Source organism: Rana temporaria, chromosome 11 (assembly GCF_905171775.1).
Source record: "Rana temporaria chromosome 11, aRanTem1.1, whole genome shotgun sequence".
Lineage (NCBI taxonomy): Eukaryota > Metazoa > Chordata > Amphibia > Anura > Ranidae > Rana > Rana temporaria.
The window spans coordinates 88,320,207-88,347,544 of NC_053499.1; the positions used below are offsets into that span (position 1 = coordinate 88,320,207).

The following is a 27,338-nucleotide window of genomic DNA, read 5'->3' on the forward strand; positions in this document are numbered from 1 at the left end:
GGAGAAAGTGCAGAGAAGGGCAACCAAACTGATAAGAGGCATGGAGGAGCTCAGCTATGAGGAAAGATTAGAAGAACTAAATTTATTCACTCTTGAGAAGAGGAGAATAAGGGGGGATATGATCAACATGTACAAATATATAAGAGGTCCATACAGTGAACTTGGTGTTGAGTTATTCACTTTACGGTCAACACTGAGGACAAGGGGGCACTTTTTACGTCTAGAGGAAAAGAGATTTCGCCTCCAAATACGGAAAGGTTTTTTTCACAGTAAGAGCTGTGAAAATGTGGAACAGACTCCCTCCAGAGGTGGTTCTGGCCAGCTCAGTAGATTGCTTTAAGAAAGGCCTGGATTCTTTCCTAAATGTACAGAATATAACTGAGTACTAAGATTTGTAGGTAAAGTTGATCCAGGGTAAATCTGATTGCCTCTCGGGGGATCAGGAAGGATTTTTTTCCCCTGCTGTAGCAAATTGTATCATGCTCTGCTGGGGGTTTTTGCCTTCCTCTGGATCAACTGTGGGTATGGAGTTGGGTGTATAGGATTTTACTGTGTTTTTTATTTTTTTGTTTTTTTTTATTTTTTGTGGTTGAACTGGATGGACTTGTGTCTTTTTTCAACCTGACTAACTATGTAACTATATAGGGCAATGCCACCATGTGACCTCAACCCATGTGACATCACATTCCCTGGGCATGATGGGAATGTGATGTCACATGGGTTGAGGTCACATGGTGGCATTGCCCTATATAAGTCAATGCCCATCGCTCACACGGCACTCCAGCGCCGAACCTCGTCGTGTCAACATCGAATGGAAGAGAAGGGAGAAGACAAGCCCTGGGCTCCCGGAGGAGCCAGGCAGAAGTGGAAGGCACCGCAGAAGCCCGCGGGTGTCGCCCCCCTCGTAGAAGCCCGGGACCCTCCCCCATAGGCAACAAGGAGCCTCATGGTGAAGGGGGTCCTGGCGAAAGACGGCGCTGAAGACGGGGGGGCAGGTGCACCCCCCGCAGAAACCGACGAAGCCCAGGACCCTCCCCCATAGGCAACTAGGAGCCTCATGGTGAAGGGGGTCCCGGCGAAGGACGGCGCTGAAGACGGGGGGCAGGGGCCCCCCCCCCCCCCCCCGCAGAAACCGACGAAGCCTGGGACCCTCCCCCATAAGCAACAAGGAGCCTCATGGTGAAGGGGGTCCCGGCGAAAGACGGGGGGGTAGGTGAACCCCCCTGCAGAAATCGACGAAGCACGGAGCCCTCACCCATAGGCAGGAGCCTCATGGTGAAGGGGGTCCCGGCAGAAAACAGCCGGGGGGGCTACAGCACCCGCCCCGGCAGAAATCGACGAAGCCCGGAGCCCTCCCCCATAGGCAGGAGCCTCATGGTGAAGGGGGTCCTGGCAGAAAACAGCCAGGGGGGGCTACAGCACCCCCCCGGCAGAAATCGACGAAGCCTGAAGCCCTCCCCCATAGGCAGGAGCCTCATGGTGAAGGGGGTCCCGGCAGAAGACGGCGAAGCCCGGGGCCTAATGGGGTGGTGGTGGGGGGCCCCGGCAGAAGACCCCCAGCTGATTAATAAATTAATTTATTAATGTGTGTGGTGTTTTATTTATTTACATTTTTTTTCCCCAGGTGAATGGGTAGGGGTACAGTGTACCCCATACTCATTCACATAGGGTGGGGGGCCGGAATCTGGGGGCCACCTTATTAAAGGGGGCTCGCAGATTCTGATAAGCCCCCCGCCCGCATACCCCGACAACCAACGGCCAGGGTTGTCGGCAAGATGCTCTTGTCCCTATCGACATGGGGACAAGAGTGCTGTGGGGTGGGGGGGCCCCCTCCCCCACAGCACACACTTCCCCATGTTGAGGGCATGTGGTCTGGTATGGCTCAAAAGGGGGGGGGCGCTCGCTCCTGTGCGGCCAGACTGCGTGCCTGGGATAACAGCTTGTTTTGGATCTTGGGGGGGGGGACCCCACGCTGGTTTTCGTCGCGGGTTTAACCCCTTATGTTCCAGACCAAGCCTAAGAGCCTGGTATGCACCTGGAGGGGAACCCCCTTTTTTTTTGGTCTGGAGTTCCCCTTCATGAACAGCGATCTGTCATTTACCCATGTCAGTCCCACCCCCCCTTCAGTTAGAACACACCCAGGGAACATATTTAACCCCTCCCTCGCACCTAGTGTTAACCCCTTCCCTGCCAGTGGCATTTTTATAGTAAGCAATGCATTTTTATAGCACTGATCGCTAGAAAAATGCCAATGGTTACAAAAAAGTGTCCGATGTGTTCGCCATAATGTCGCAGTACCGATAAAAATCGATGATCGCCGCAATAACTAGTTAAAAAAAAAAAATAACCAAAATGCCATTTTTTGTAGACGCTATAACTTTTGCCAAAACCAATCAATAAACGCCATTTGCGAGTTTTTGGAACCAAAAAGATGTAGAATATGTATCGGCCTAAACTGAGGGATTTTTATATTTTTTAGAATATATATTTTTGGGGATATTTATTGTAGCAAAAAGTCACAATTATTCTTTTTTTTTTTTTTTTTTAATTGTCGCTCTATTTTTGGTTATAGCTCTAAAAAATAAAAAAACGCAGAGGTGATCAAATACCACCAAAATAAAGCTCTCTTTGTGGGCGGGACTTGCGTAAGTCCCGCCCACATATGTAAACACCGTTCAAATCACACATGTGAGGTATTGACGCGTGCGTTAGAGCGAGAGTAATACTTTTAGCACTAGACTTTCTCTGTAGCTATAAACTGGTAACCTGAAAAAAAAAAAAGGTCGCCTATGGGGATTTTCAAGTACTGAATTTTGGCCCCATTTCAGGCGTGTTTGCAATAGTAAAGTGTGACATGTAAGGTATCTATTTACTCGGTGTAACATCATCTTTCACATTATCACCAAAAATTGGGCTAACTTTAGTGTTTTGTTAATTTGTAACCACTTGAGCCCCGGACAATATTGCTGGTCAATGACCGGGCCAGTTTTTGTGATTCGGCACGGCGTCGCTTTAACTGACAATTGCGCAGTCATGCGACGTGGCTCCCAAACAAAATTGGCAGCCTTTTTTTCCCCACAAATAGATTTTTAAATGTGCGTGTTCACTTCTGTCTCTAAGGACAGGGGCATTTTAATTATTATTCTTTAGTTTTGTTACGTAATAATTCACTAAGGGCTCTTTCACACGGAGCGGACCGTGTGTCCCCTATGGGGAACCTGATGCAGACGGACCGTCTGTCCGTCTGCATCAGTTCCGCTCCGCGGAACGGAAGAAAAATAGGGTTTCTTCCGTTCGGAAAAGCGGAACCCGACTGACGCGGACGCTAGCGGATGCTCCATCCGCTAACGGACGCGTCCCCATATGGATTCATTACAAGTCCGTTAACGGACAGACGGACAGACGGACGGACAGACGGAGCGGACGTCTGAAAGGGGCCTAAAACCTCCCCTTCAGGCTGGAAAGCATTAATTCAGGGGAAAAAAAAAAAGCTCTCATGCCATTGCAGCTTTGTTCCTACATGTGTGATGAACTGAGTCTGCTCAGACACTTAGAAAAAAATTATCCTTTCTTTTTAAAAGGTGAAAATCACTTGGATGGTCATAGAAGCTTGGTTGGGTTAATACCAGGTGGAAGCACTTACAAGCTCACCCAAACTAGAGACTGCAATTTGTTCATGTGATTTCAATTGCTTCATTACTAGCACTGTTATAAAAAGCGTAGATCGATCAGTCCTCAGCTGCCCTCATAGGGGCAGGCAGGCAGAAATGCTGTTGCTAAACACAAATGTGGTTTGTTGCATGTTTTTGTTTTATTTTGCCAATAGTTTTTTTTTTTTTTTAAATGATGTTCACTTTGATGTATTTGTATCTGCGGCCTTATTTTATGAAAAATTTGTGAAGATGTTGCGACGTTAAACCTATGTTTATTTTGATTTTTGAAATGTATTTTTGTGTGTGTGTGTTTGTTTGTTTGTTTGTCTTTTTTTGCTTTCCTTGTTTTGTTGACCAATAAAAATTACTTTAAATTTTTGAAGTTTGTTTTTTGTTACTTTTTCATGCTACATATTTTGACAGCTGCAGCTGAAATAGGTTTGGGCCTAACAAATTATGTGTGATTTTTGTCTAAGCTTCTTTCCTGGTGTGTAATCATGAAATGTTTGCCATGTTTATTCTCCATGACTTTAACCACTTACCCCCCGGACCATATTGCTGCCCAAAGACCAGAGTACTTTTTGCGATTCGGGACTGCGTCGCTTTAACAGACAATTGCGCGGTCGTGCGACGTGGCTCCCAAACAAAATTGGCGTCCTTTTTTTCCCACAAATAGAGCTTTCTTTTGGTGGTATTTGATCACCTCTGCGTTTTTTATTTTTTGCGCTATAAACAAAAATAGAACGACAATTTTGAAAAAAATGAATATTTTTTACTTTTTTGCTGTAATAAATATCCCCCAAAAATATATAAAAAAAACATTTTTTTTCCTCAGTTTAGGCCGATACGTATTCTCTACTGGCAGTGAAGGGGTTAACACTAGGGGGCGGGGAAGGGGTTAAGTATGCCTGGGTGTGTTCTTACTGTGGGGGGGGGGGTGGCCTCACTAGGGGAAACACTGATCTTCTGTTCATACATTGTATGAACAGAAAATCAGCATTTCCCCTGCTGACAGGAACGAGAGCTGTGTGTTTACACACACAGCTCCCGTTCCCCGCTCTGTACCGAGCGATCGCGTGTGCCCGGCGGCGATCGCGCCCGCCGGGCACACGCACGGGAGTCGGGGGCGAGCGGGGGGTGCGCGCCTCCGGCGGCGCGCGTGCGCCCCTAGTGGCGGCTAAAAGGCAGGACGTCCATTTACGTGGTCTCGCCTAGGAGAGCCACGTTGTGGACGTAATATGACGGTGCGGCGACGGCAAGTGGTTAAAGACAAAGTGGTAAGTATTTTCTTTTTACTGCAGTGGTCCTCAGCACTCAAGTACCCCCTACAGGACATGTTTTGTGGATTTCTCTTATCAAGAATTGCTCTCCAGACTGTCTTTTAAAGCACATGTGCAAGATGAAGGAAAACCTGCAAACATGGCCTGTGGGGGGGGGGGGGGGGTTGCTATTGGTGGACAGGCTTGAAGTGCTGATTTACAGCACTGTGCTTAAATCTAGCGCAAGGCAATCCTATTCAAATTGTGCGTGTTTGAGGGAAGCCAAGTGAGTGTTAGAACCCCTGCTTGTGTTTTTTTGGGGTTGAGCTTTGTGTCCCTTTTCTTAAAATTGGCTTCACTTCCTGTCACACAGCTGAACAGGAAGTGAGGTTAAAACCCTACCAGTGTCTTTTCTTGGGGACACAGGTCAATCTAACTAGTGTCCCCATTAAGCAAATTGCACTCCAGCACTGCTGTGTACACCCCAAATCATGGGTCTTCAAACTACGGCCCTTCAGTTGTTCAGGAACTACAATTCCCATCATGCCTAGTCATGTCTGTGAATGTCAGTGCATTACAAGGCCTCATGGGATGTGTAGTTATACAACAGCTGGAGGGCCGTAGTTTGAGGATCCCTGCCCCAAATGATTATTTAGTTTGGGGTTTAGTAAAGGCAAAGCCACTCTGCAAGTACAAGCATAGTTGCTGAAAATCAGAGAGGAAGCACTGATGGTTTTAACATGCAATCCTGTAGAAGCAAAGTTGTTTTGTTTTCCTTGCTTTGCACTTGTAGTGCAAAGTGGATTTGCTATTAGTAAATGGACCCCAAAGTCCAAGATCCCTAATAATTTGGGGTGTACACAGCAAAATGCTAGAGTGCAATTTACATAATGGGAAACTATTTAGATTGATCTCTGTGTCCCCAAGAAAAGATATTAGTAAGGTTTTACCCTCACTTCCTGTTTGGCTATGTGACAGGAAGTGAATGAATTTGAATTAGAAAGGGTGAAGACACCTCACAAATGTTGTCACTATCAGGGGTGCAGACATCCCCAAAAAATGAGCACATAATACTTATTTGCAAATTAATAATTTTTTAGTTAACATTGTGGGGTGCCCAATACACACATTCATACATATTAGCAACGCTGTATCCTGGCCTATTGGCATGGTTATATTTTCTTAGGCCTCTCAATAAAACTCTATGAAATTTGTGCTTAAACTAGAACCAGGGGCGGACTGACAACTCATGGGGCCCCCGGGCAATAGAAGATTATGGGGCCCCTCTGGCTTACAGATGGCCACCACGCCAGGAGGCAGTGCAGAGGCAGGGCAGCTAAAATCTTGGGATCTTCACATTAAAAGCATGTCAGTTTCGGACATATCAGGGACAGATCTAAAAAAAACACAGATTTTTACATACTGTCCCTGGTTTTACTGAGCCTGGCAACCCTGATAGGGCCCCCGGGCAGTGCCCGAGTGACTCAATGGTCAGTCCGCCCCTGACTAGAACTATAATCAACACTTTTTATTTTCTTTAATTTTGGATAGAGTGAGGGAGGGTTATAGGCCCTGTCAGTTTATTTTGTATTATCTGTGTCCAATTGGGAAGATTTGCCTTCACTTCCTGCCCCATAGCCAAACAGGAAGTGAGAGAAAAACTATGCAAATTAAGGGAGTCCAGTAACCCCCTCCCCCCCCAGAACTAGTGTGTGTGTGTGCCCTGAAAATTCCTGGGCGGGTCATACAAAAACAGGGTGTGGCCTTGACAGGAAGGGGTGGGTCATTTTTCTATTAGGAGGTGCAGAAATGTAGTCAGGCCTAGGGCAGCACAAAACCTAAATATACTACTGCATATTAGGGCTTATTTAGACCGGATCCGATTTACAGCATGTTTTTATAGTGTGGGAGGAAACCCACGCAGGCACAGGGAGAACATGCAAACTCCATGCACATGGTGTCACGGGCGGGATTCGAACCAGCGACCCTTTTGCTGCTAGGTCAAAGTGCTATACACTACACCACTGTGCTGAACGAACATGATTGCAGCTGAAATCATGAGATCTTTTTTTATACCATGCTTTCCAGCCTTATTGACCCCGCCTCTCTCCATAAAGAGGATCTGTCACACACTAGTCCTATTACAAGGGATGTTTACATTCCTTGTAATAGGAAGAAAAGTGATCCGAAATCAAAAAAGTGTCAAAAAAGTACAAGAAGAAAAATATGAGCTAAAAATAAAAAAATAAAACGCCCCTGTCCCTAGAAGCTCGCACTCAGAAGCGAATATGCATGTAAGTCCCCACATATGTAAACACCATTCAAACCACACATGTGAGGTATTGACGCATGCGTTAGAGCGAGAGAAATAATTCTAGCCCTAGACCTCCTCTGTAGCTCTGAACTCGTCACCTGTATAAAAAAAAACAAGCATCGCCTATGGATATTTTTATGTCCCAAAGTTTGGCACCATTCCCTGAATGTGTACAATATTAAAGCGTGACAAGTTAGGTATCTATTTACTCGGTGTAACATCATCTTTCACATTATCCCTAAAAATTGGGCTAACTTTACGGTTTTGTTATTTTTTAATTCATGGACCGTGTTTTTTTTTTGGGCCACAAAAAAAAGGCGTTAGAAAAATGATTGCGCAAATACCATTGGAAATCAAATAAAAAATGACCGCCACTTTATTCCCTAGGGTGTCTGCTAAAAAAGTATATATAATGTTTGGGGGTCCTGAGTAATTTCCCAGGAACAAAATATAATTTTTACATGAAGGAGAGAAGTGCCAGAATAGGCGCGGTATGGAAGTGGTTAAAGTAAAATAATAAAAGTGAAATATTCCTTTAAATTTCATACAGGGGGGGTGGGTGTTTACACGCATGTTTCCCGTGCTTAGAACTGTCCCTGTACAAGATGTAATTTCTGAAGTGAAAAACAAAAAGTACTCATGGCTATAAAGAATACAGGCGTTGCTCATTAAAACTAAAAAAAAAATGTATGGGGGTCCCCCCAAATTAAATTACCAGGCCCTTCAGGTCTGGAATGGATATTAAGGGGAACCCCGCCGTAAAAACCAAAAAAAAATGGCGTGGGGTCCCCCCAAATATCCATACCAGGCCCTTCAGGTCTGGTGTGGATTTTTAGGGGAACTCCACCCCAAATTAAAAAAAAATGGCGTGGAGTCCCCCTAAAAATCCACACCAGACCCTTATCCGAGCACGTTAACCTGGCCTGCCGCAGAAAAGAGGGGGGGACAGAGTGCGGCCTCCCCCCTCTCCTGAACCGCACCAGGCCACATGCCCTCAACATGGGGAGGATGTCCCCATGTTGATGGGGACAAGGGCCTCATCCCCACAACCCTTGCCCGGTGGTTGTGGGGGTCTGCGGGCGGGGGGCTTATCAGAATCTGGAAGACCCCTTTAACAAAGGGGACCCCCAGATCCCACCCCCCCGTGTGAAATGGTAATGGGGTACATTGTACCTCTACCATTTCACCCCAAAAAAAAGTGACAAAAGTGTTAAAAATGACAGTAGCCGGTTTTTGACAATTCTTTTAATAAAATCTTCTTTCCGCTGGTTCTTCTTCTTCTTTCATTCGGGTTTCTTCCTCTGCTTCTTTCTTGGGTCTCCTCGTCCACATCTTGCCGTCTTCTCCCATCTTCTTCTCTGTCCGTCGACCTTCTCGTCCACATCTTCTTGATGTTCTGGGTGCTGCGCTTGAAATTGAAGATCCCGCCGTGTTCCCGCTCCTGGGACCTGCCCCCCTCTGATGCCACAGGTTAACTCATATGAAAGTTCGCGTGTGGCATATGTGCGTCAGAGGGGGGCGGGGTCACATGAGTGTGACACGGCGGGAACTTCAATTGGAAGCTGCGGCGGCTTTTTCTTCTCCGGACGTCGCGCTTGAAATCGAATTCCCCCGCCGTGTGAAGCTCTGTGACCCCGCCCCCCTCTGACGCACATGACCTTCTAAGGAGTTTACTTGTGGCGTCAGAGGGGGGCGGGTCCCAGGAGCGGAACACGGCGGCCAATTCAAATTCAAGCGCTGCGTCCGGTGGAGGAGAAGGCTGGCGGACTGAGAAGAAGACAGGAGAAGACACCGGGCAAGATGCGGACGAGGAGGCCGACGGAAGGAGAAGAAGATAGGAGAAGACACCGGGCAGACGACAAGGCTGAAGGACGGACGGAGAAGATAGAAGAACACGTCGGGCAAGATGTAGACGAGAAGAACCAAGAAAGAAGCAGCGGAAGAAACCCGAATGAAAGAAGAAAAGAAGATTTTATTAAAAGATTTCTCAAAAACCGGCTACTGTCATTTTTAACACTTTGACATTTTTTTGGGGGTGAAATGGTAGAGGTACAATGTACCCCATTACCATTTCACATAGGGGGGGCAGGATCTGGGGGTCCCCTTTGTTAAAGGGGTCTTCCAGATTCTGATAAGCCCCCCGCCCGCAGACCCCCACAACCACCGGGCAAGGGTTGTGGGGATGAGGCCCTTGTCCCCATCAACATGGGGACATCCTCCCCATGTTGAGGGCATGTGGCCTGGTACGATTCAGGAGAGGGGGGGGCCGCACTCTGTCGCCCCCTCTTTTCTGCGGCCGGCCAGGTTAACGTGCTCGGATAAGGGTCTGGTGTGGATTTTTAGGGGGACTCCACGCCATTTTTTTTTTTTCATTTGGGGTGGAGTTCCCCTTAAAATCCACACCAGACCTGAAGAGCCTGGTATGGATATTTGCCGGGAACTGCACGTCTTTTTTTTTTTGTTTTTACGGCGGGGTTCCCCTTAATATCCATATCAGACCTGAAGGGCCTGGTAATTTAATTTGGGGGACCCCCATACATTTTTTTCCTTTATGAATGAATCCCTTTAGAATTGCCGTGAGCCGACAATTAATTATAGCCGCGTGTGAATTTTAAATGGCTTTTTTCCTTCAGAATGTCATTTTTTGCAGAGACAGTTCTAAGTGCGGTAAAAATGCGCTATTTCACATGCTGACATTACACCCCCCCCTAGGTACGAAATTTAAAGGAATATTTCACTTTTATTGTTTCACTTTAAGCATTATTAATTTCACTGCTCCAGAAAAAACGTCCGTTTTAAAAAATAAAAAAAGCATTGATACATGTTCCCTGGGGCAGGACTGAGGTCCCCAAACACTTTTTAGGACAAAACTTGCAGATTAGCCTTTAAAATGAACACTTTTGATTTCTCCCATAGACTTCTATAGGGAGTTTGGCGCGGCTTTACATATTACTTTCAATGCGCCGGCTGCTACGCTGGTTTATGCGCCTAATTAAGGCTTCACCCGGCGCACTAATTAAGGCATGAACCAGCACACAGAGCATAGTAAATCAGCCCCTATGTGTCTCTGGAACACCTGACGGTGTTCCTTGCATGTTGGATCTTTGTATGTGGTCAGGCTGTGTAGAAGTCTCACACATGTGGTATTGTTGTACTCAGGAGGAGTAGCAGAATGTATTTTGGGGTGTAATTTTTGCTATCTAAATGCTATGTGTTGGAAATATCTTAGAAACATACAACTTTGTGTAAAAAAAATGCGTTTTCATTTTTCTTCCACATGTTCCAAAAACTTCTGGAAAAAAATGAACCATTCAAAAGACTCATTATGCCTCATAGATTATACGTTGGGGTGTTCGCTTTCCAAAATGGGGTCAGTTTGTTGGTAATTCCATTGTCCAGGTGTTCCAGGGCCTTCAAAAGTGTAATAGGTAGTCAACTAGTTAGATGTGCAATTTATGCTCCTAAAACCCCTGATGGCGCTTCCTGCATGTTGGGCCTCTGTATGTGGCCAGGCAGTAAAAAAGTCTCACACGTGGGGTATCGTTTTACTCAGGAGGAGTAGCAGAATGTATTTTGGTGTGTAATTTTTGCTATGTACATGCTATGTGTTGGAAATATCTTATCAATGGACAACTTTGTGTAAAAAAAATGCGTTTTCATTTTTTTTCCACATTTTCCAAAAACTGCTGGAAAAAAATAAACCGTTCAAAAGACTCATTATGCCTCATAGATTATACGTTGGGGTATTAGCTTTCCAAAATGGGGTCACTTTGTGGGTAATTCCATTGTCCTGGTGTTCCAGGGCCTTCAAAAGTGTAATAGGTAGTCAATTAGTTAGATGTGCAATTTATGCTCCTAAAACCCCTGATGGCGCTATCTGCATGTTGGGCCTCCGTATGTGGCCAGGCAGTGAAAAAGTCTCACACATGGGGTATCGTTTTACTCAGGAGGAGTAGCAGAATGTATTTTGGGTGTCATTTGTGGTATGCACATGCCATGTGAGAGAAATAAGCTATTACAATGACAATTTTGAGAATTTTTTTAAATAGAAAATAAAAATCTTAATTTTGCAAAGTATTGTGGGGAAAAAAATACAACTTCAAACAACTCACCATGCCTCTTAATAAATACCTTGGAATGTCTACTTTCCAAAAAGGGGTTATTTGGGGGGCATTTGTACTTTCCTGGCTTGTTAGGGTCCCAAGAAATGAGATAGGCCTTCAGTACATCAGGTGTGATCAGATGTAAAAAATGTTTATGATTTGCACTATAGCTTGTAGACTCTAAAACTTTCACACAGACCAAATAATTTCCAAAAATGTTGGGTTATTTTTATCAAAGACATGTAGCAGTATAAATTGTGACCAAAATTTATGAAGAAATATTAATAATTTGCAAAATTTTATCACAGAAACTAAGAAAAAAATGTTTTTTTTCAAAATTTTCGGTCTTTTTTCATTAATAGCGCAAAAAATAAAAAACCCAGAGGTGATCGAATACCACCAAAAGAAAGCTCTATTTGTGGGGAAAAAAAGGACAAAAAAATCATTTGGGTACAGTGTTGCATGACTGAGTAATTGTCATTCAAAGTGTGAGAGCGCTGAAAGCTGAAAATTGCTCTAAAAAAAATGGCGTGGAGTCCCCCTAAAAATCCACACCAGACCCTTATCCGAGCACGTTAACCTGGCCGGCCGCAGAAAAGAGGGGGGGCAGAGTGCGGCCCCCCCTCTCCTGAACCACACCAGGCCACATGCCCTCAACATGGGGAGGATGTCCCCATGTTGATGGGGACAAGGGCCTCATCCCCACAACCCTTGCCCGGTGGTTGTGGGGGTCTGCGGGCGGGGGGCTTATCAGAATCTGGAAGACCCCTTTAACAAAGGGGACCCCCAGATCCTGGGCCCCCCTATGTGAAATGGTACCTCTACCATTTCACCCCAAAAAAAATCAAAAGTGTTAAAAATGACAGTAGCCGGTTTTTGACAAATCTTTTAATAAAATCTTCTTTTCTTATTTCATTCGGGTTTCTTCCTCTGCTTCTTTCTTGGGTCTTCTTGTCCACATCTTGCCCGACGTGTTCTTCTATCTCCTCCGTCCGTCCTTCTGCCTTCTCGTCCACATCTTGCCCGGTGTCTTCTCCGTCCGTCCTTCAGCCTTCTCGTCCACCTCTTTTTCTTCCCCGGACGCAGCGCTTGAATTTGAATTGGCCGCCGTGTGCCGCTCCTGGGACCCGCCCCCCTCTGACACCACAAGTAAACTAGAAAGTCATGTGCGTCAGAGGGGGGCGGGGTCACAGAACGTCACACGGCGGTTGAATTCAATTTCAAGCGCGCCGTCCGAAGAAGAAGCCGCCGCACTATGCGGACGAGCTTCCAATTGAAGTTCCCGCCGTGTGTTGCTCATGTGACCCCGCCCCCCTCTGACGCACATATACCACACGCAGACTTTCATATGAGTTTACCTGTGGCGTCAGAGGGGGGCGGGTCCCAGGAGCGGGAACGCGGTGGGATCTTCAATTTCAAGCTCAGCGCCCAGAAGATCAAGAAGATGCGGGACGAGAAGGTCGACGGACAGAGAAGAAGATGGGAGAAGACGTCAATCAAGATGTGGACGAGAAGACCCAAGAAAGAAGCAGAGGAAGAAACCCGAATGAAAGAAGAAGGAGGAACCGCGGAAAGAAGATTTTATTAAAAGATTTGTCAAAAACCGGCTACTGTCATTTTTCACACTTTTGTCACTTTATTGGGGTGAAATGGTTTGGGGTACAATGTACCCCATTACCATTTCACATGGGGGGGGGCGGGATCTGTGGGTCCCCTTTGTTAAAGGGGTCTTCCAGATTCTGATAAGCCCCCCACCCGCAGACCCCCACAACCACCGGGCAAGGGTTGTGGGGATGAGGCCCTTGTCCCCATCAACATGGGGACATCCTCCCCATGTTGAGGGCATTTGGCCTGGTGCGGTTCAGGAGAGGGGGGGCCGCACTCTGTCCCCCCCTCTTTTCTGCGGCCGGCCAGGTTAACGTGCTCAGATAAGGGTCTGGTGTGGATTTTTAGGGGGACTCCACGCCATTTTTTTTTATTTGGGGTGGAGTTCCCCTTAAAATCCACACCAGACCTGAAGGGCCTGGTATGGATATTTGGAGGGACCCCACACCATTTTTTTTGTTTTTACGGTGGGGTTCCCCTTAATATCCATTCCAGACCTGAAGGGCCTGGTAATTAAATTTGGGGGGACCCCCATACATTTTTTTTTTTTTTTAGTTTTAATGAGCAATGACTGTATTCTTTATAGCCATGAGTACTTTAAAATTACTTTTTTTTTCACTTCAGAAATGACATCTTGTACAGGGACAGTTCTAAGCACGGGAAACATGCATGTACCCCCTCTCCCCCCTGTATGAAATGTAAAGGAATATTTCACTTTTATTATTTCACTTTAACCACTTCCATACCGCGCCTATTCTGGCACTTCTCTCCTTCATGTAAAAATTATATTTTGTTCCTGGGAAATTACTCAGGACCCCCAAACATTATATATAATTTTTTAGCAGACACCCTAGGGAATAAAGTGGCGGTCATTTTTTATTTGATTTCCAACGGTATTTGCGCAATAATTTTTCTAACGCCTTTTTTCTTTGGCCCAAAAAAAAACACGGTTCATGAATTAAAAAATAACAAAACAGTAAAGTTAGCCCAATTTTTATGGATAATGTGAAAGATGATGTTACACTGAGTAAATAGATACCAACTTGTCACGCTTTAATATTGCACAAACTCATGGAATGGCGCCAAACTTCGGGACATAAAAATATCCATAGGCGATGCTTGATTTTTTTTTTTTACAGGTGACCAGTTCAGAGTTACAGAGGCGGTCTAGGGCTAGAATTATTGCTCTCGCTCTAATGCACGCGTCAATACCTCACGTGTGGTTTGAATGGTGTTTACATATGTGGGCGGGACTTACATGCATATTCGCTTCTGAGTGCCAGCTTCTAGGGACAGGCGTTTTATTTATTTTTTTATTATTTTTTACCTCTTGTATTTTTTTTACCTCTTGTATTTTTCTTCTTGTACTTTTTTGTCACTTTTTTTATTTTGGATCACTTTTCTTCCTATTACAAGGAATGTAAACATCCCTTGTAATAGGACTAGTGTGTGACAGGTCCTCTTTATGGAGAGAGGCGGGGTCAATAAGGCTGGAAAGCATGGTATTGGAAAAAAAAAAAAAGATCTCATGCTTTCAGCTGCAATCATGTTTGTTCAGCACAGTGGTGTAGTGTGTATAGCACTTTGACCTAGCAGCAAAAGGGTCGCTGGTTCGAATCCCGCCCGTGACACCATCTGCCTGGAGTTTGCATATTCTCCCTGTGCCTGCGTGGGTTTCCTCCCACACTATAAAAACATGCTGTAAATCGGATCCTGTCTAAATAAGCCCTAATATGCAGTAGTATATTTAGGTTTTGTGCTGCCCTAGGCCTGACTAAATTTCTGCACCTCCTAATAGAAAAATGACCCACCCCTTCCTGTCAAGGCCACACCCTGTTTTTGTATGACCCGCCCTGGAATTTTCAGGGGACCCACACACTAGTTCTGGGGGGGGAGGGGGTTACTGGATTGCCTTAATTTGCATAGTTTTTCTCTCACTTCCTGTTTGGCTATGGGGCAGGAAGTGAAGGCAAATCTCCCCAATTGGACACAGATAATACAAAATAAACTGACAGGGCCTATAACCCTCCCTCACTCTATCCAAATGTAAAGAAAATAAAAAGTGTTGATTATAGTTCTAGTTTAAGCACAAATTTCAGAGAGTTTTATTGAGAGGCCTAAGAAAATATAACCATGCCAATAGGCCAGGATACAGCGTTGCTAATATGTATGAATGTGTGTGTTAGGGCCACCCACAAACACCACCCAATGTTAACTAAAAAATTATTAATTTGCAAATAAGTATTATCTGCTCATTTTTTGGGGATGTCTGCACCCCTGATAGTGACAACATTTGTGAGGTGTCTTCACCCTTTCTAATTCAAATTCATTCACTTCCTGTCACATAGCCAAACAGGAAGTGAGGGTAAATCCTTACTAGTATCTTTTCTTGGGGACACAGAGATCAATCTAAATAGTTTCCCATTATGTAAATTGCACTCTAGCATTTTGCTGTGTACAACCCAAATTATTAGGGATCTTGGACTTTGGGGTCCATTTACTAAAGGCAAATCCACTTTGCACTACAAGTGGACAAGCAAGGAAGAAAACAAAACAACTTTGCTTCTACAGGATTGGATGTTAAAACCATCAGTGCTTCCTCTCTGATTTTCAGCAACTATGCTTGTACTGCAGAGTGGCTTTGCCTTTACTAAACCCCAAACTAAATAATCATTTGGGGCAGGAATCCTCAAACTACGGCCCTCCAGCTGTTGTAGAACTACACATCCCATGAGGCCTTGTAATGCACTGACATTCACAGACATGACTAGGCATGATGGGAATTGTAGTTCCTTAACAACTGGAGGGCCGTAGTTTGAAGACCCATGATTTGGGGTGTACACAGCAGTGCTGGAGTGCAATTTGCTTAATGGGGACACTAGTTAGATTGACCTGTGTCCCCAAGAAAAGACACTGGTAGGGTTTTAACCTCACTTCCTGTTCAGCTGTGTGACAGGAAGTGAAGCCAATTTGAGCCTAGGTTCACACTGCTGCGAATTCAAAATCGCGGTAAAATGCGTGATTTTACCGCGATTTCGCCGCGATTTCGGTCGCAATTTAATGTAAATCGCGGCCCGAAATCGCAAAAAGTAGTACAGGAACTACTTTTTGAAATCGCAGATGCGGCGTCGCACTGATTAGGACAGTGCCATTGCCGACAATTGCCGCCGATTTGAGATGCGATTTGACATGTCAAATCGCATCTCAAATCGTACCCAGTGTGAACCAGGGCTTAAGAAAAGGGACACAAAGCTCAACCCAAAAAAAACACAAGCAGGGGTTCGAACACTCACTTGGCTTCCCTCAAACACCCACAATTTGAATAGGATTGCCTTGCGCTAGATTTAAGCACAGTGCTGTAAATCAGCACTTCAAGCCTGTCCACCAAAAGCACCCCCCCCCCCCCACAGGCCATGTTTGCAGGTTTTCCTTCATCTTGCACATGTGCTTTAAAAGACAGTCTGGACAGCAATTCTTGATAAGAGAAATCCACAAAACATGTCCTGTCGGGGGTACTTGAGGGCTTAGGACCACTGCAGTAAAAAGAAAATACTTACCACTTTGTCTTTAATTTCCTCGAGATTAAACATGGCAAACATTTCATGATTACACACCAGGAAAGAAGCTTAGACAAAAATCACACCTAATTTGTTAGGCCCAAACCTATTTCAGCTGCAGCTGACTGTAGCATGAAAAAGTAACAACATTTTTTTTTATTGGTCAACAAAACAAGGAAAGCAAAAAAGACAAACAAACACACAAACATAAATACATTTCAAAAATGAAAATAAACATAGGTTAACCGTCCCAACATCTTCAGAAACTTTTTATAAAATAATGCAGCAGAGACAAATACATCAAAGTGAACATCATTTAAAAATAAACAAAAAACATTGGCAAAATAAAAATATACATGCTCCAAACCACATTTCTGTTTAGCAACAACAATCCTGCCAGCCAGCTTGCCCCTCTGAGGGCAGCTGAGGACTGCTCTGTCCACGCTTTTTATAACATGTGTGCCAATTTAGCAATTTAAATCACATGAACAAATTGCAGTCTCTAGTTTGGGTGAGCGTGTAAGTGCTTACACCTGGTAATAACCCATCCACGCTCTATGAGCATCCAAGTGATTTTCACCTTTTAAAAAGAAAGGACATTTTTTTCTAAGTGTCTGAGCAGGCTCAGTTCATCTCACATGCAGGAACAAAGCTGCAATGGCTGCTGAAAGCATGAACTCATGCTTTCCAGGCTGAAGGGGAGGTCTTAGTGAATTATTACGTAACAAAAATTAATAATAATAATTAAAATGCCCGTGTCCTCCCAGTCAGAAGCGAACACGCACATTTTTTTTCTTCAGGTTACCAGTTTATAGTTACAGAGGAGGTCTAGTGCTAAAAGTATTGCTCTCGCTCTAACGCACGCGTCAATACCTCACATGTGTGGTTTGAATGATGTTTACATATGTGGGCGGGACTTGCATAAGTCCCACCCACATATGTAAACACCGTTCAAACCACACATGTGAGGTATTGACGCGTGCGTTAGAGCGAGAGTAATACTTTTAGCACTAGACCTTCTCTGTAGCTATAAACTGGTAACCTGAAAAAAAATAAAAAAAGGTCACCTATGGGGATTTTAAAGTACTGAAGTTTGGGGCCATTCCATGAGTGTTTGCAATAGTAAAGCGTGACATGTAAGGTATCTATTTACTCGGTGTAACATCATCTTTCACATTATCACCAAAAATTGGGCTAACTTTAGTGTTTTGTTAATTTTTAACCACTTGAGCCCCAGACCATATTACTGGTCAATGACCGGGCCAGTTTTGTGATTCGGCACTGCGTCGTTTTAACTGACAATTGCACGGTCGTGCGATGTGGTTCCCAATTTTTTTCCCACAAATTTTTTTTTGGTGGTATTTGATCACCTCTGCGTTTTTTTTTTTTTTTTTGCTATAAACAAAGATAGAGCGACATATTTTTTTTTACCAAAAAAATAATTTTTACAGTTTGCTATAATAAATATCCCCAAAATTATCTAAAAATAATCTTATTTTCCCTCAGTTTAGGCCGATACGTATTCTTCGACATATTTTTGGTTCCAATAAATCGCAATAAGCGTTTGATTGGTTTGCGCAAAAGTTATAGCGTCTACAAAATAGTGGTTAGTTTTATGGCTTTTTTATTGTTTTTTTTTTTACTAGTAATGGCAGCGAACAGCGATTTTTATCGGTACTGCGACATTATGGCGGACACATTTTTGGGACCATTGGCATTTTTCTAGCGACCAATGTTCTAAAAATGCATTGCTTACTATGAAAATGTCACTGGCAAGGAAAGGGGTTAACACTAGGGGCGAGGGAGGGGTTAATTATGTTCCCTGGGTGTGTTCTAACTGTAAGGGGGTGGCACTGACTAGGGAAAATGACAGATCGCTGTTCATACATTGTATGAACAGACGATCGGGCATTTCCCCCCCCTGACAGGACCGGGATAAAGGGGAACTCCGTGCCAAATTTCAAACTTGAAACCGGCTAGGGTCCCCCTCCAGGGGTACATTAGGCTCTTCGGCTTGGTCCGGAACGGGAGGGATTAAACCCACGCCGAAAACCAGCGTGTTGTCCCCCACCAGATCCAGACCAAGCCCTTATCCCAGGCACGCAGTCTGGCCGGACAGGAATGGGGGTGGGGACGAGTGAGCGCCCCCCCCTCCTGAGCCGTACCAGACCGCATGCCCTCAACATGGGGGAGTGTGTGCTGTGGGGGAGGGGGGCACTGCCCCCCCACCCCAAAGCACTCTTGTCCCCATGTCGATAGGGACAAGAGCCTCTTCCCGACAACCCTGGCCGTTGGTTGTCGGGGTATGTGGGCAGGGGGCTTATCACAATCTGAGAGGCCCCTTTATTAAGGTGGCCCCCAGATTCCGGCCCCCCCACCCTATGTGAATGAGTATGGGGGTACATTGTACCCCTACCCATTCACCTGGGGAAAAAAATGTAAAAAAAATAATACACCACACATATTTATAAATTAATTTATTAGTCAGCTGCTGGTCTTCTGCCGGGGCCCCCCACCACCACCCCATTGGGCCCCGGGCTTCGTCGTCTTCCACCAGGGCCCCCCACCCGATAAGGCTCTTTTGGGGGGGGCAGGCTTCGCTGATTTCTGCCGGGGGGTACACCTATCCCCCCGGTCTTCTGCGCCGTCTTCTGCCGAAGCCCCCTTCACCATGAAGCTCCTTGCTTATGGGGGAGGGCTCTGGGCTTCGTCGATTTCTGCCGGGGGGGGTTGCTGTAGCCCCCCCGGGCTGTTTTCTGCCGGAGCCCCCTTCACCACGAGTCTCCTTGCCTATGGGGGAGGGCTTCGTCGATTTCTGCCGGGGGGGTGCTGTAGCCCCCCGGGCTGTTTTCTGCCGGAGCCCCCTTCACCATGAGGCTCCTTGTCTATGGGGGAGGGCTCCGGGCTTCGTCGATTTCTGCCGGGGGGGTGCTGTAGCCCCCCCGGGCTGTTTTCTGCCAGAGCCCCCTTCACCATGAGGCTCCTCGCCTATGGGGGAGGGCTCCGGGCTTCGTCTATTTCTGCCGGGGGGGGGTGCTGTAGCCCCCCCCCCGGGCTGTTTTCTGCCGGAGCCCCCTTCACCATGAAGCTCCTTGCTTATGGGGGAGGGCTTCGTCGCTTTCTGCCGGGGGGGCTGCAGTCCCCCCCGGGCTTCTACGCTGTTTTCCGCCGGGGGGCGACACCCGCAGGCTTCTGCGGTGCCTTCCGCTTCTGCCTGGCTTCTCCGCGGAGCACAGGGCTTGTCTCTGCTGTCTTCTCCCTTCTCTTCCATTCGATGTTGACACGACGAGGTCTCGCGCTGGAATGCCATCTGAGCGGCGGGCATTGACTTATATAGGGCAATGCCACCATGTGATCTCAACCCATGTGACATCACATTCCCATCATGCCCAGGGAATGTGATGTCACATGGGTTGAGGTCACATGGTGGCATTGCCCTATATAAGTCGATGCCCGCCGCTCACACGGCATGTCAGCGCGGGACCTCGTTGTGTCAACATCGAATGGAAGAGAAGGGAGAACACAGCGGAAAGTAAGCCCTGGGCTCCCGGAGGAGACAGGCAGAAGAGGGAACAGAGAAGAAAGAAGCGGAAAGAAAGCCCTGGCTCCGCGGGGGAGCCAGGCAGAAGAGGGAACAGAGAAGACAGCAGAAAGAAAGCCCTGGGCTCCCGGAGGAGACAGGCAGAAGAGGGAAGAAAGCCCTGGCTCCGCGGGGGAGACAGGCAGAAGAGGGAACGCCAAGACAGCAGAGAAAAGACCGGGGAGTTGGCGCACCCCCGGCAGAAGACGAGGAACAAGACCGGAGCCCTGGCGGAAGGCACCGGAAAGACCGGGGGATAGGCGCCATCCCCCGGCAGAAGTCGCCGAAGTCCGGAAGCCCCCCCCTAATGAAAAAGAGCTTAAATGGGTTGGGGGCCCCCGGCGGAAGGCTCCGGAGAGGACCGAGGGATGGCGCCCTCCCACGGCAGAAATCGCCGAAGCCCAGGGTCCCGGCGGAAGATCGGGAGAGAAGAAACCCCCCCTTCGGAAAGAGCTAAAGAAGAAAGGGGGGGCCCCGGAGCTGATTAATTATTTTATTCTGTGTGGTGTTTTTTTACTTTACACTTTTCCCCCAGTTGAATGGGTAGAGGTACGATGTACCCCATACTCATTCACATAGGGTGGGAGGCCGGCATCTGGGGGCCCCCTTATTTAAGGGGGCTCGCAGATTCCGATTAGCCCCCCGCCCGCATACCCCGACAACCAATGGCAAGGGTTGTCGGGAAGAGGCTCTTGTCCCTATCGACATGGGGACAAGAGTGCTGTGGGGGGGCAGTGCCCCCCTCCCCCACAGCACACACTCCCCCATGTTGAGGGCATGCGGTCTGGTACGGCTCAGGATGGGGGGCGCTCGCTCGTCCCCACCCCCATTCCTGTCCGGGCCAGACTGCGTGCCTGGGATGAGGGCTTGGTTTGGATCTGGGGGGAACCGGCGCGGGTTTAACCCCTCACGTTCCAGACCAAGCCTAAGAGCCTAATGTACCCCTGGAGGGGGACCCGCGCCGGTTTCAAGTTTGAAATTTGGCGCGGAGTTCCCCTTCATGGTCAGCGCAGGCTGAAAACCGTTCGGAGATTCCCGTGCGCCGCGTCACGCAGCGCAATCCCGGGTACGCCGCTTGGTATTTACCAAGATTTTCTCAGCGTACTGACAAGGCGTACGGGAAGCTCCGAAATTTCTCTGTACGCATGCCCAGTATGCAAATGAACCTCCCGAGGTTCAGGCGCATTGTGTAAGCGTACGGGGATCGGTTTCCAAAAAACACTTTCACTTTCAATTCGGCCCGCCAAACACATGTCACTACACTTCCCCTGCATCACCCCACCTCCCCCCCCTAATAAACTCCCGCCCGATTCCCCGCAATTTACATTTCAATGTGCCGTGCGCCAGGTTATAGTGGTGCACAATGCGCCCTCTCCTGGGCGCACTGAGCACTTTAGTAACTAAGGAAATACACTGCACTAGCAGCGTATTTCTTTAGTAAATGTCAAAACGGCTGCTACTCCTGCTTTTGCTCCATGAGTCATGGAGTAAAGGCTTGGTAAATCAGCCCCATAGTGTTAATATGACATAGATGTGATATGACCAAAAACAATAATTATGTAAAATAAAACATTAATAATAAAGTGCTCATGTGCATCCAAGTGCTTTATAACTCAGATATAAGTGTTCGGTGGTATATGGGGAACAACACTAGTCCCACTTTAAATAGAAAAAATGCTATTGTGCAAAAACAAGTTTTTTTATGAAACAATGCTGTGACAGTCCTGTTGAAAAAAGTGCGTATGCGTGGTATCCAGTAATACCACTGCTGACATGCTTATAAATCCATCTGTCTGAAAATAATTGACTGGTGTTGCAGATCATGCATTGGTGCTCTTATTCCAGTGACCCCTTATGTATTAAATGCTCACCTTGGAGCGTGCGACTTAGCGGTTATGCTCAGTCAGTACACGCTTGTGAACCACCCCTCTGTTCTATAATGGTAACAGGATGCTGGGCTTCCCACGCAGTATCTCGAGAATAATGGGGAGTAAAAAGCCTTGATAGTGCGATATCGCTTTAAACATTTTATTAAACAAATAACACCCCCCCCCCCCCCCAATGGGGTACTCACATGTACCAGGTGCGTCAGTGCGCCACTCTGTATATGGCATGAAATATTACAGCGGCTGGTTTTGGAATGGTGTATGTTTCCTCCTAAAGCAGGTAGACTGACTGTCGTGTCGTCCTGGCCCCTCTACACGTGGTCGATACAGGGTAATCGTATGTTCATCATGGGGAATTCTAATTGGACGGTCGGTCTATCATTGTGCCCATGGCCATTTTGTTGTAGACCGCGGACACTCTATTGTCAGTCTATACTTTAGAATGGTGTGTTGTATGGGGAACGCTGCACATGATACACCTATTGGCAGACGGCTTCCCCCTCGTGTGTCAGAAAGATCACTTGTGCTACAGCAAAATGTCTGATTCACCCCTATTTACCCAGGATCAACGTGAAGGATTTAATACACCATACCCAGCTACCAGCAATGACATGCAATTACCAATGCATACAAACAAAGCCTACAGACAGCAAAAAATAGCCAAAGTAATAAGCATAATAGTGTATGGGTTATAAATATATGCATTGCGCAGGCAATAGTAGATACTATGCCGATATCATACAAATCGTATGTGTGGTAAAATAAAAAATCAATAATTTAGCCTCTAAAATCACATATATCTATGGGAAATAATAAATATATATACACAACATGTGTGAACCCATAAGCATAATAAAGAACCATATATGTAAAAAAAAATAAAAACATATGTTCATTTTTTTTTATAAAAATGTCAAAAAAACACCATCTGTTTAAAACACTAGCAATGGAGGTATACCAATTGTAAAAAATTAAAAAATATTATTATAAAAAATATAATATATGCCATCAGCATGTTATTCTAATAATTGCTTGGAAAACATCTGAGGTCAAATTCTTTATTTAACCCCCCAGGCGCTAAGGTACCAAGCTGGTGTATCCACCAAGATTCGCGTTTGCTTATTTCCCTTACGAAATTTTGAAAATCTCCAGTGGCGTTTAGGTGCTTCTATGCCCCAGAACTGCATTCCTGTTGTGCTCTGATAATGAACATTCCTGAAGTGTATTGATAGAAAGTGCTTATCATGTCATTTTCTTATATTTCTAACATGTTCCTCCATATGATCTTTGAACGCTCTTATGGTGCGGCCCACATAGATTAAATCACAGGGGCATTTGATTGCGTAAACATGTGTCGCATGAGATGAAGTCCCTAATGGTGTACATCTGGTTGGTCTGAGGTTTTCGAGAAGTCTTTTACTTTTTTGTGTTGGTAGGGACCCTTGCACAGCTGTAGCATCTCCCACATCCATGGAATCCCTTAATGTCCCAAAACATCTTGGTCCTGAGAAGAGGTGGTTCTACGACATTATGCACCAGTCTATTACGCAGGTTGGGTGCCCTTTTGTAAGCAATCTTCGGTTTTTCTGATAGACAACCTTTATGGTGGATATCTTGTTTTAAAACGTTCCAATACCTCTGGATGATCGTTTCCACTTCTTTATTCTGTAGATTATAATCTAATACAATACATGTGCCCATATCATTATTGGTTCCCTCTATTTTGGTGTTTTCTTTCAGTAGATCCTTCCTATTCAGATTTCTAATCTCTGTTCTTTATTTTTCCAAAAACTCGTCATGATACCCCTTGTCTCTAAACATCTTGCTTAACATATTAGATTGTGCCTCAAAGTCGGTGTCCAGTTGAGCGTTTTTTTACTCGGCGCTTTACAATGCAAAAAGTGACGTAGGGTGACGTAAACATCCAGGGTGCTTTTTTACAGGGATTAGGGAGCAGTCCTGAATGGAGGAGGTCGGCCTTCCCTTCCTATCAACATTCTGGAGCTCATTTGGTTATCTTTTTAGCTGTGGACCCCTGAAATTCGAGTGATCATGATGAGAAACCAGTGCCACAGCTGTTGCCTACATCAGTTATCAAGGATTCAATAAAAAATGTGCCAAATAAAAGAAAAGTGTACTTGATCCTCTCTTGGGCAGAGCTTCATGTTCCCACCCTGTCCATCATCCATACCCCAGGTGCCTGAATCCTTTGCCACGGGTGGGGGATGCTAAATGTGGATAATCTTCTGGCATTCAGACTCAACAACAAACTGGGCAGTTTTATTGCTAGATCCAGGAGCCCTCAAGCCTTTGCTTTGAATACCCAGTTCACATTCTCCCTTGTCTGCTCAGCAGGATAAACATGAATGGCATTGCATTGATTCTTATTACTCGGTATTGGCCCAGGAGGATGTGCTACTTGGACATACTCAGACTCCCGGCTGGACTCTTGGTGAGCACTTCTGGATCATTCAGATCTTTTCCATCCTGCTTCTCGGTCACTGTCTTAAAGACATGGATATTGAATCAATATTCTTGAGAGACGGTCTTATCAGACTCAATCATCCCTACCCTCTTGAAGGCTAAAAAAGTCTACCATTGCACTTAGAAGGCTGACTTAGACCTCATACACACTATTAGATTTTCTTCAGATTTTTGTCTTCATATTTACCAAAACCATGTAGTGCAAGGGCCTGCCTGATTGCATACAAATTGAAACTCTTATGCCGTGTACACACAATCGGAAATTCCAACAAGAAAAACTTGTCTTGCATACACACGGTCACACTAAATTCCAACTGTCAAGAACGCGGTGACGTACAACTCTACGACGAACCGAGAAAAATTAAGTTCAATGCTTCCGAGCATGCCTCGACTTGATTCTGAGCATGCGTAGGATTTTTCTCTGTCGGAATTGCATACAGACGATCGGAATTTTTGACAAGAACGTTTCCCGTCTGAAAATTTGAGAACCAGCTCTCAAATTTTTCTTGGCGGAAATTCTGACAAAAATTCCATTGGAGCCTATACCAAGAGCTCACATCAGACTTTTCTTGTCAGAATTTCCGATTGTGTGTACACGGCATTAAGATTGACCTCATATTTATAGGTTTTGGTAAATCTGAAGACAAACATCTGCAGAAAATCTAATAGTGTGTATGGGGTCTATGACTAGTGCAAGTCAAGGAACTTTCATCTTAGAAAATACTCTGGGGTGTATTCTGTCCTTTGTCCAATCTGGTATAACTCAGTATATGGCCTTGAATATAATTAAAAGACAAATCTCTGCCCCTCAGTGGGGTGTATTCTGTTTCAAATGCTTTTGGCCTATTCTTAGTTTTATTCAGGGTGTTGCAAATGTATTTTCCGGGTACTCTCTACTGTTTCTCCTTGGGACCTAAATCTGGTTCTCTCTGGTTTTCAGAAGGCCCCTTTTTTATTAATAGGGGTATATTTTTTTGTTGGACTTTATTGCAAGATCACATTTCTTGTTGACATTCGCTTTGAGTGGTGGGTCTCCGAGTTAGCAGCCTTGCCCTTGTGCAGTCCTAAGAAGGATAAGGCTGGGGCTTAATTTCCTCAAGGATTTTTTTGTTCCTGTTCCAGAACATTCCAAGGACATTTCTCTCCACTGTCTGGATGTGCTAGTCTCTCTCTCTCTCTCTCTCTCTCTCTCTCTCTCTCAGTCTTCCACTGGTTACAGCTTCTTTTCAGCATCAGGCATCTGTTTCTCAGATTTGCAAGTCTGCCACCTGGGCTTAGGTTCTACCACCTCGATGTTCAGGCCTATGATGCCAGTTTTGGGCTTAATGTGCTACAAGCTGCTCTATGAGTCTGTTGAGAGCTGTGGACCTGTTGGTGGTGTTTGCTGTGTTGCCAACCCCTCAATTGGACTGATTTTTGACACAGATCCTGTGTTCCATGCTATACAACTAAGAAATGTTTATTTTTTTTATTTTTTACTAACCAGCAAAATCAGTATAATACAGTATAATACGGGACACAAGACTTGGCATACTGCTAAAACCGCATCTCATTTAAAGTCCCAAAACCTCCCCCCCTTCTATCCAAGACTCGGGACCCTCCCTTCTGTTCTCATGATTTCCCCATTTATTTCTACAAAACTGAGGCTATGTAGAATGTGTTACATAATCTGGAGAGGTTATATAGAGGAATGTCCTGCAACTTTTTTTTTTTTTTTGCCAGTGCCCAATCTCCTGAAGATAGCTACATATAACTCAATATTAGTAATTAAAGATCACATGTCCCATACTGTACTCCATTAAACTTTGCTGGTATTGTCAGACTGATGCTTCCACTGGGTATGCTTTTTAGTTGCTGTGTAAAATGCTTGTATTGGTTTGAAGGTGTGGATAAGTTTTTTATGAATTTGTAGTGAGGTCCTACAATATCTTGCTATTCCTTTTACTCTTGGCTTGTATCAAGCTGTCTATTGTAACTGCTGTTCAATTTCCATTTCGAAAAGACTCTTGCTGACACTAGAATTTCCACTCATATGCATAGATACATCAAGTGGAAAATTGTATTTGTTGGAATTGCCCAATTTCTTTAACTGTAGATTAGCAAAGAAAAACAACTGTTTGGAGTGTACATCGTGAAAATAAAAATTCTGTCAATTGTGTATGAGTGTTGATTTAATCAATGTTTTTCTCTCAATTTTAGGCAGCACTTGGTGACTGATACTACTTCCTTCAATGTACTTATTGAAAGACATTTACCCCTTGAATGCAGAAAACTTCTTATTTCGTGTGCCATGAGTGGAAACCAGGTGTACCCGAAGATGTAGCTTTAGCTTGTTTTATTAACATATGTTAATATTAAACAGTTTTAAGTTGGATTGTGTCTATTGTTCAATTTCATGCAGTAAGTATCTAATAAAGGGTAATAAAGAGGGTATTGTGTCATCATTGTGATTATTTATCATTAAAGTAAAATTGTCCTCCACATTTACGCCCTTCCTCACTTACAATGGCTATAAAAAGTCTACACACCCCTGTTAAAATGTCAGGTTTCTGTGATATTATTTTTTTTAGACAAAGATGAATCATTTCAGAACTTTTTCTACCTTTTAATGTGACCTATAAACTGTACAACTCAATTGAAAAACAAATTGAAATCTTTTATGGAGGGGAGTTAAAAAAATGTGGTTGCATAAGTGTGCACACACTCTTATAACTGGGGATGAAGCTGTGTTCAGAATGAGGCTGGGTTTACATTAGTGCGAATTGGATAAGGATGTAATGCTTCAGGCAGAGTTACTATAATGGGTGGTGAGGATCACAGCTTCGGAAGTCTACGGATATTGTATTAACTTTAATTTGGTAGAGATCAGGTAGGAAGATTCAGATAATTTAGGTATG

The 27,338-nt window shown here is 45.2% G+C and overlaps 1 protein-coding gene across 6 annotated transcripts in view; it reads left to right on the top strand.

Moving 5' to 3' along the window:
- CENPT (centromere protein T) overlaps window positions 1-26,872 on the top strand; it is an 803,389-nt gene extending 776,517 nt beyond the window's left edge. For all 6 annotated transcript variants that reach the window (XM_040328753.1, XM_040328757.1, XM_040328752.1 and 3 more), the window contains one exon: window positions 26,641-26,872. In XM_040328753.1, coding sequence (XP_040184687.1) covers window positions 26,641-26,764 — 124 coding nt within the window. In that variant the 3' untranslated portion in view covers window positions 26,765-26,872. The remainder of the gene's footprint in view (window positions 1-26,640) is intronic.
- Window positions 26,873-27,338: the final 466 nt, after the last annotated feature.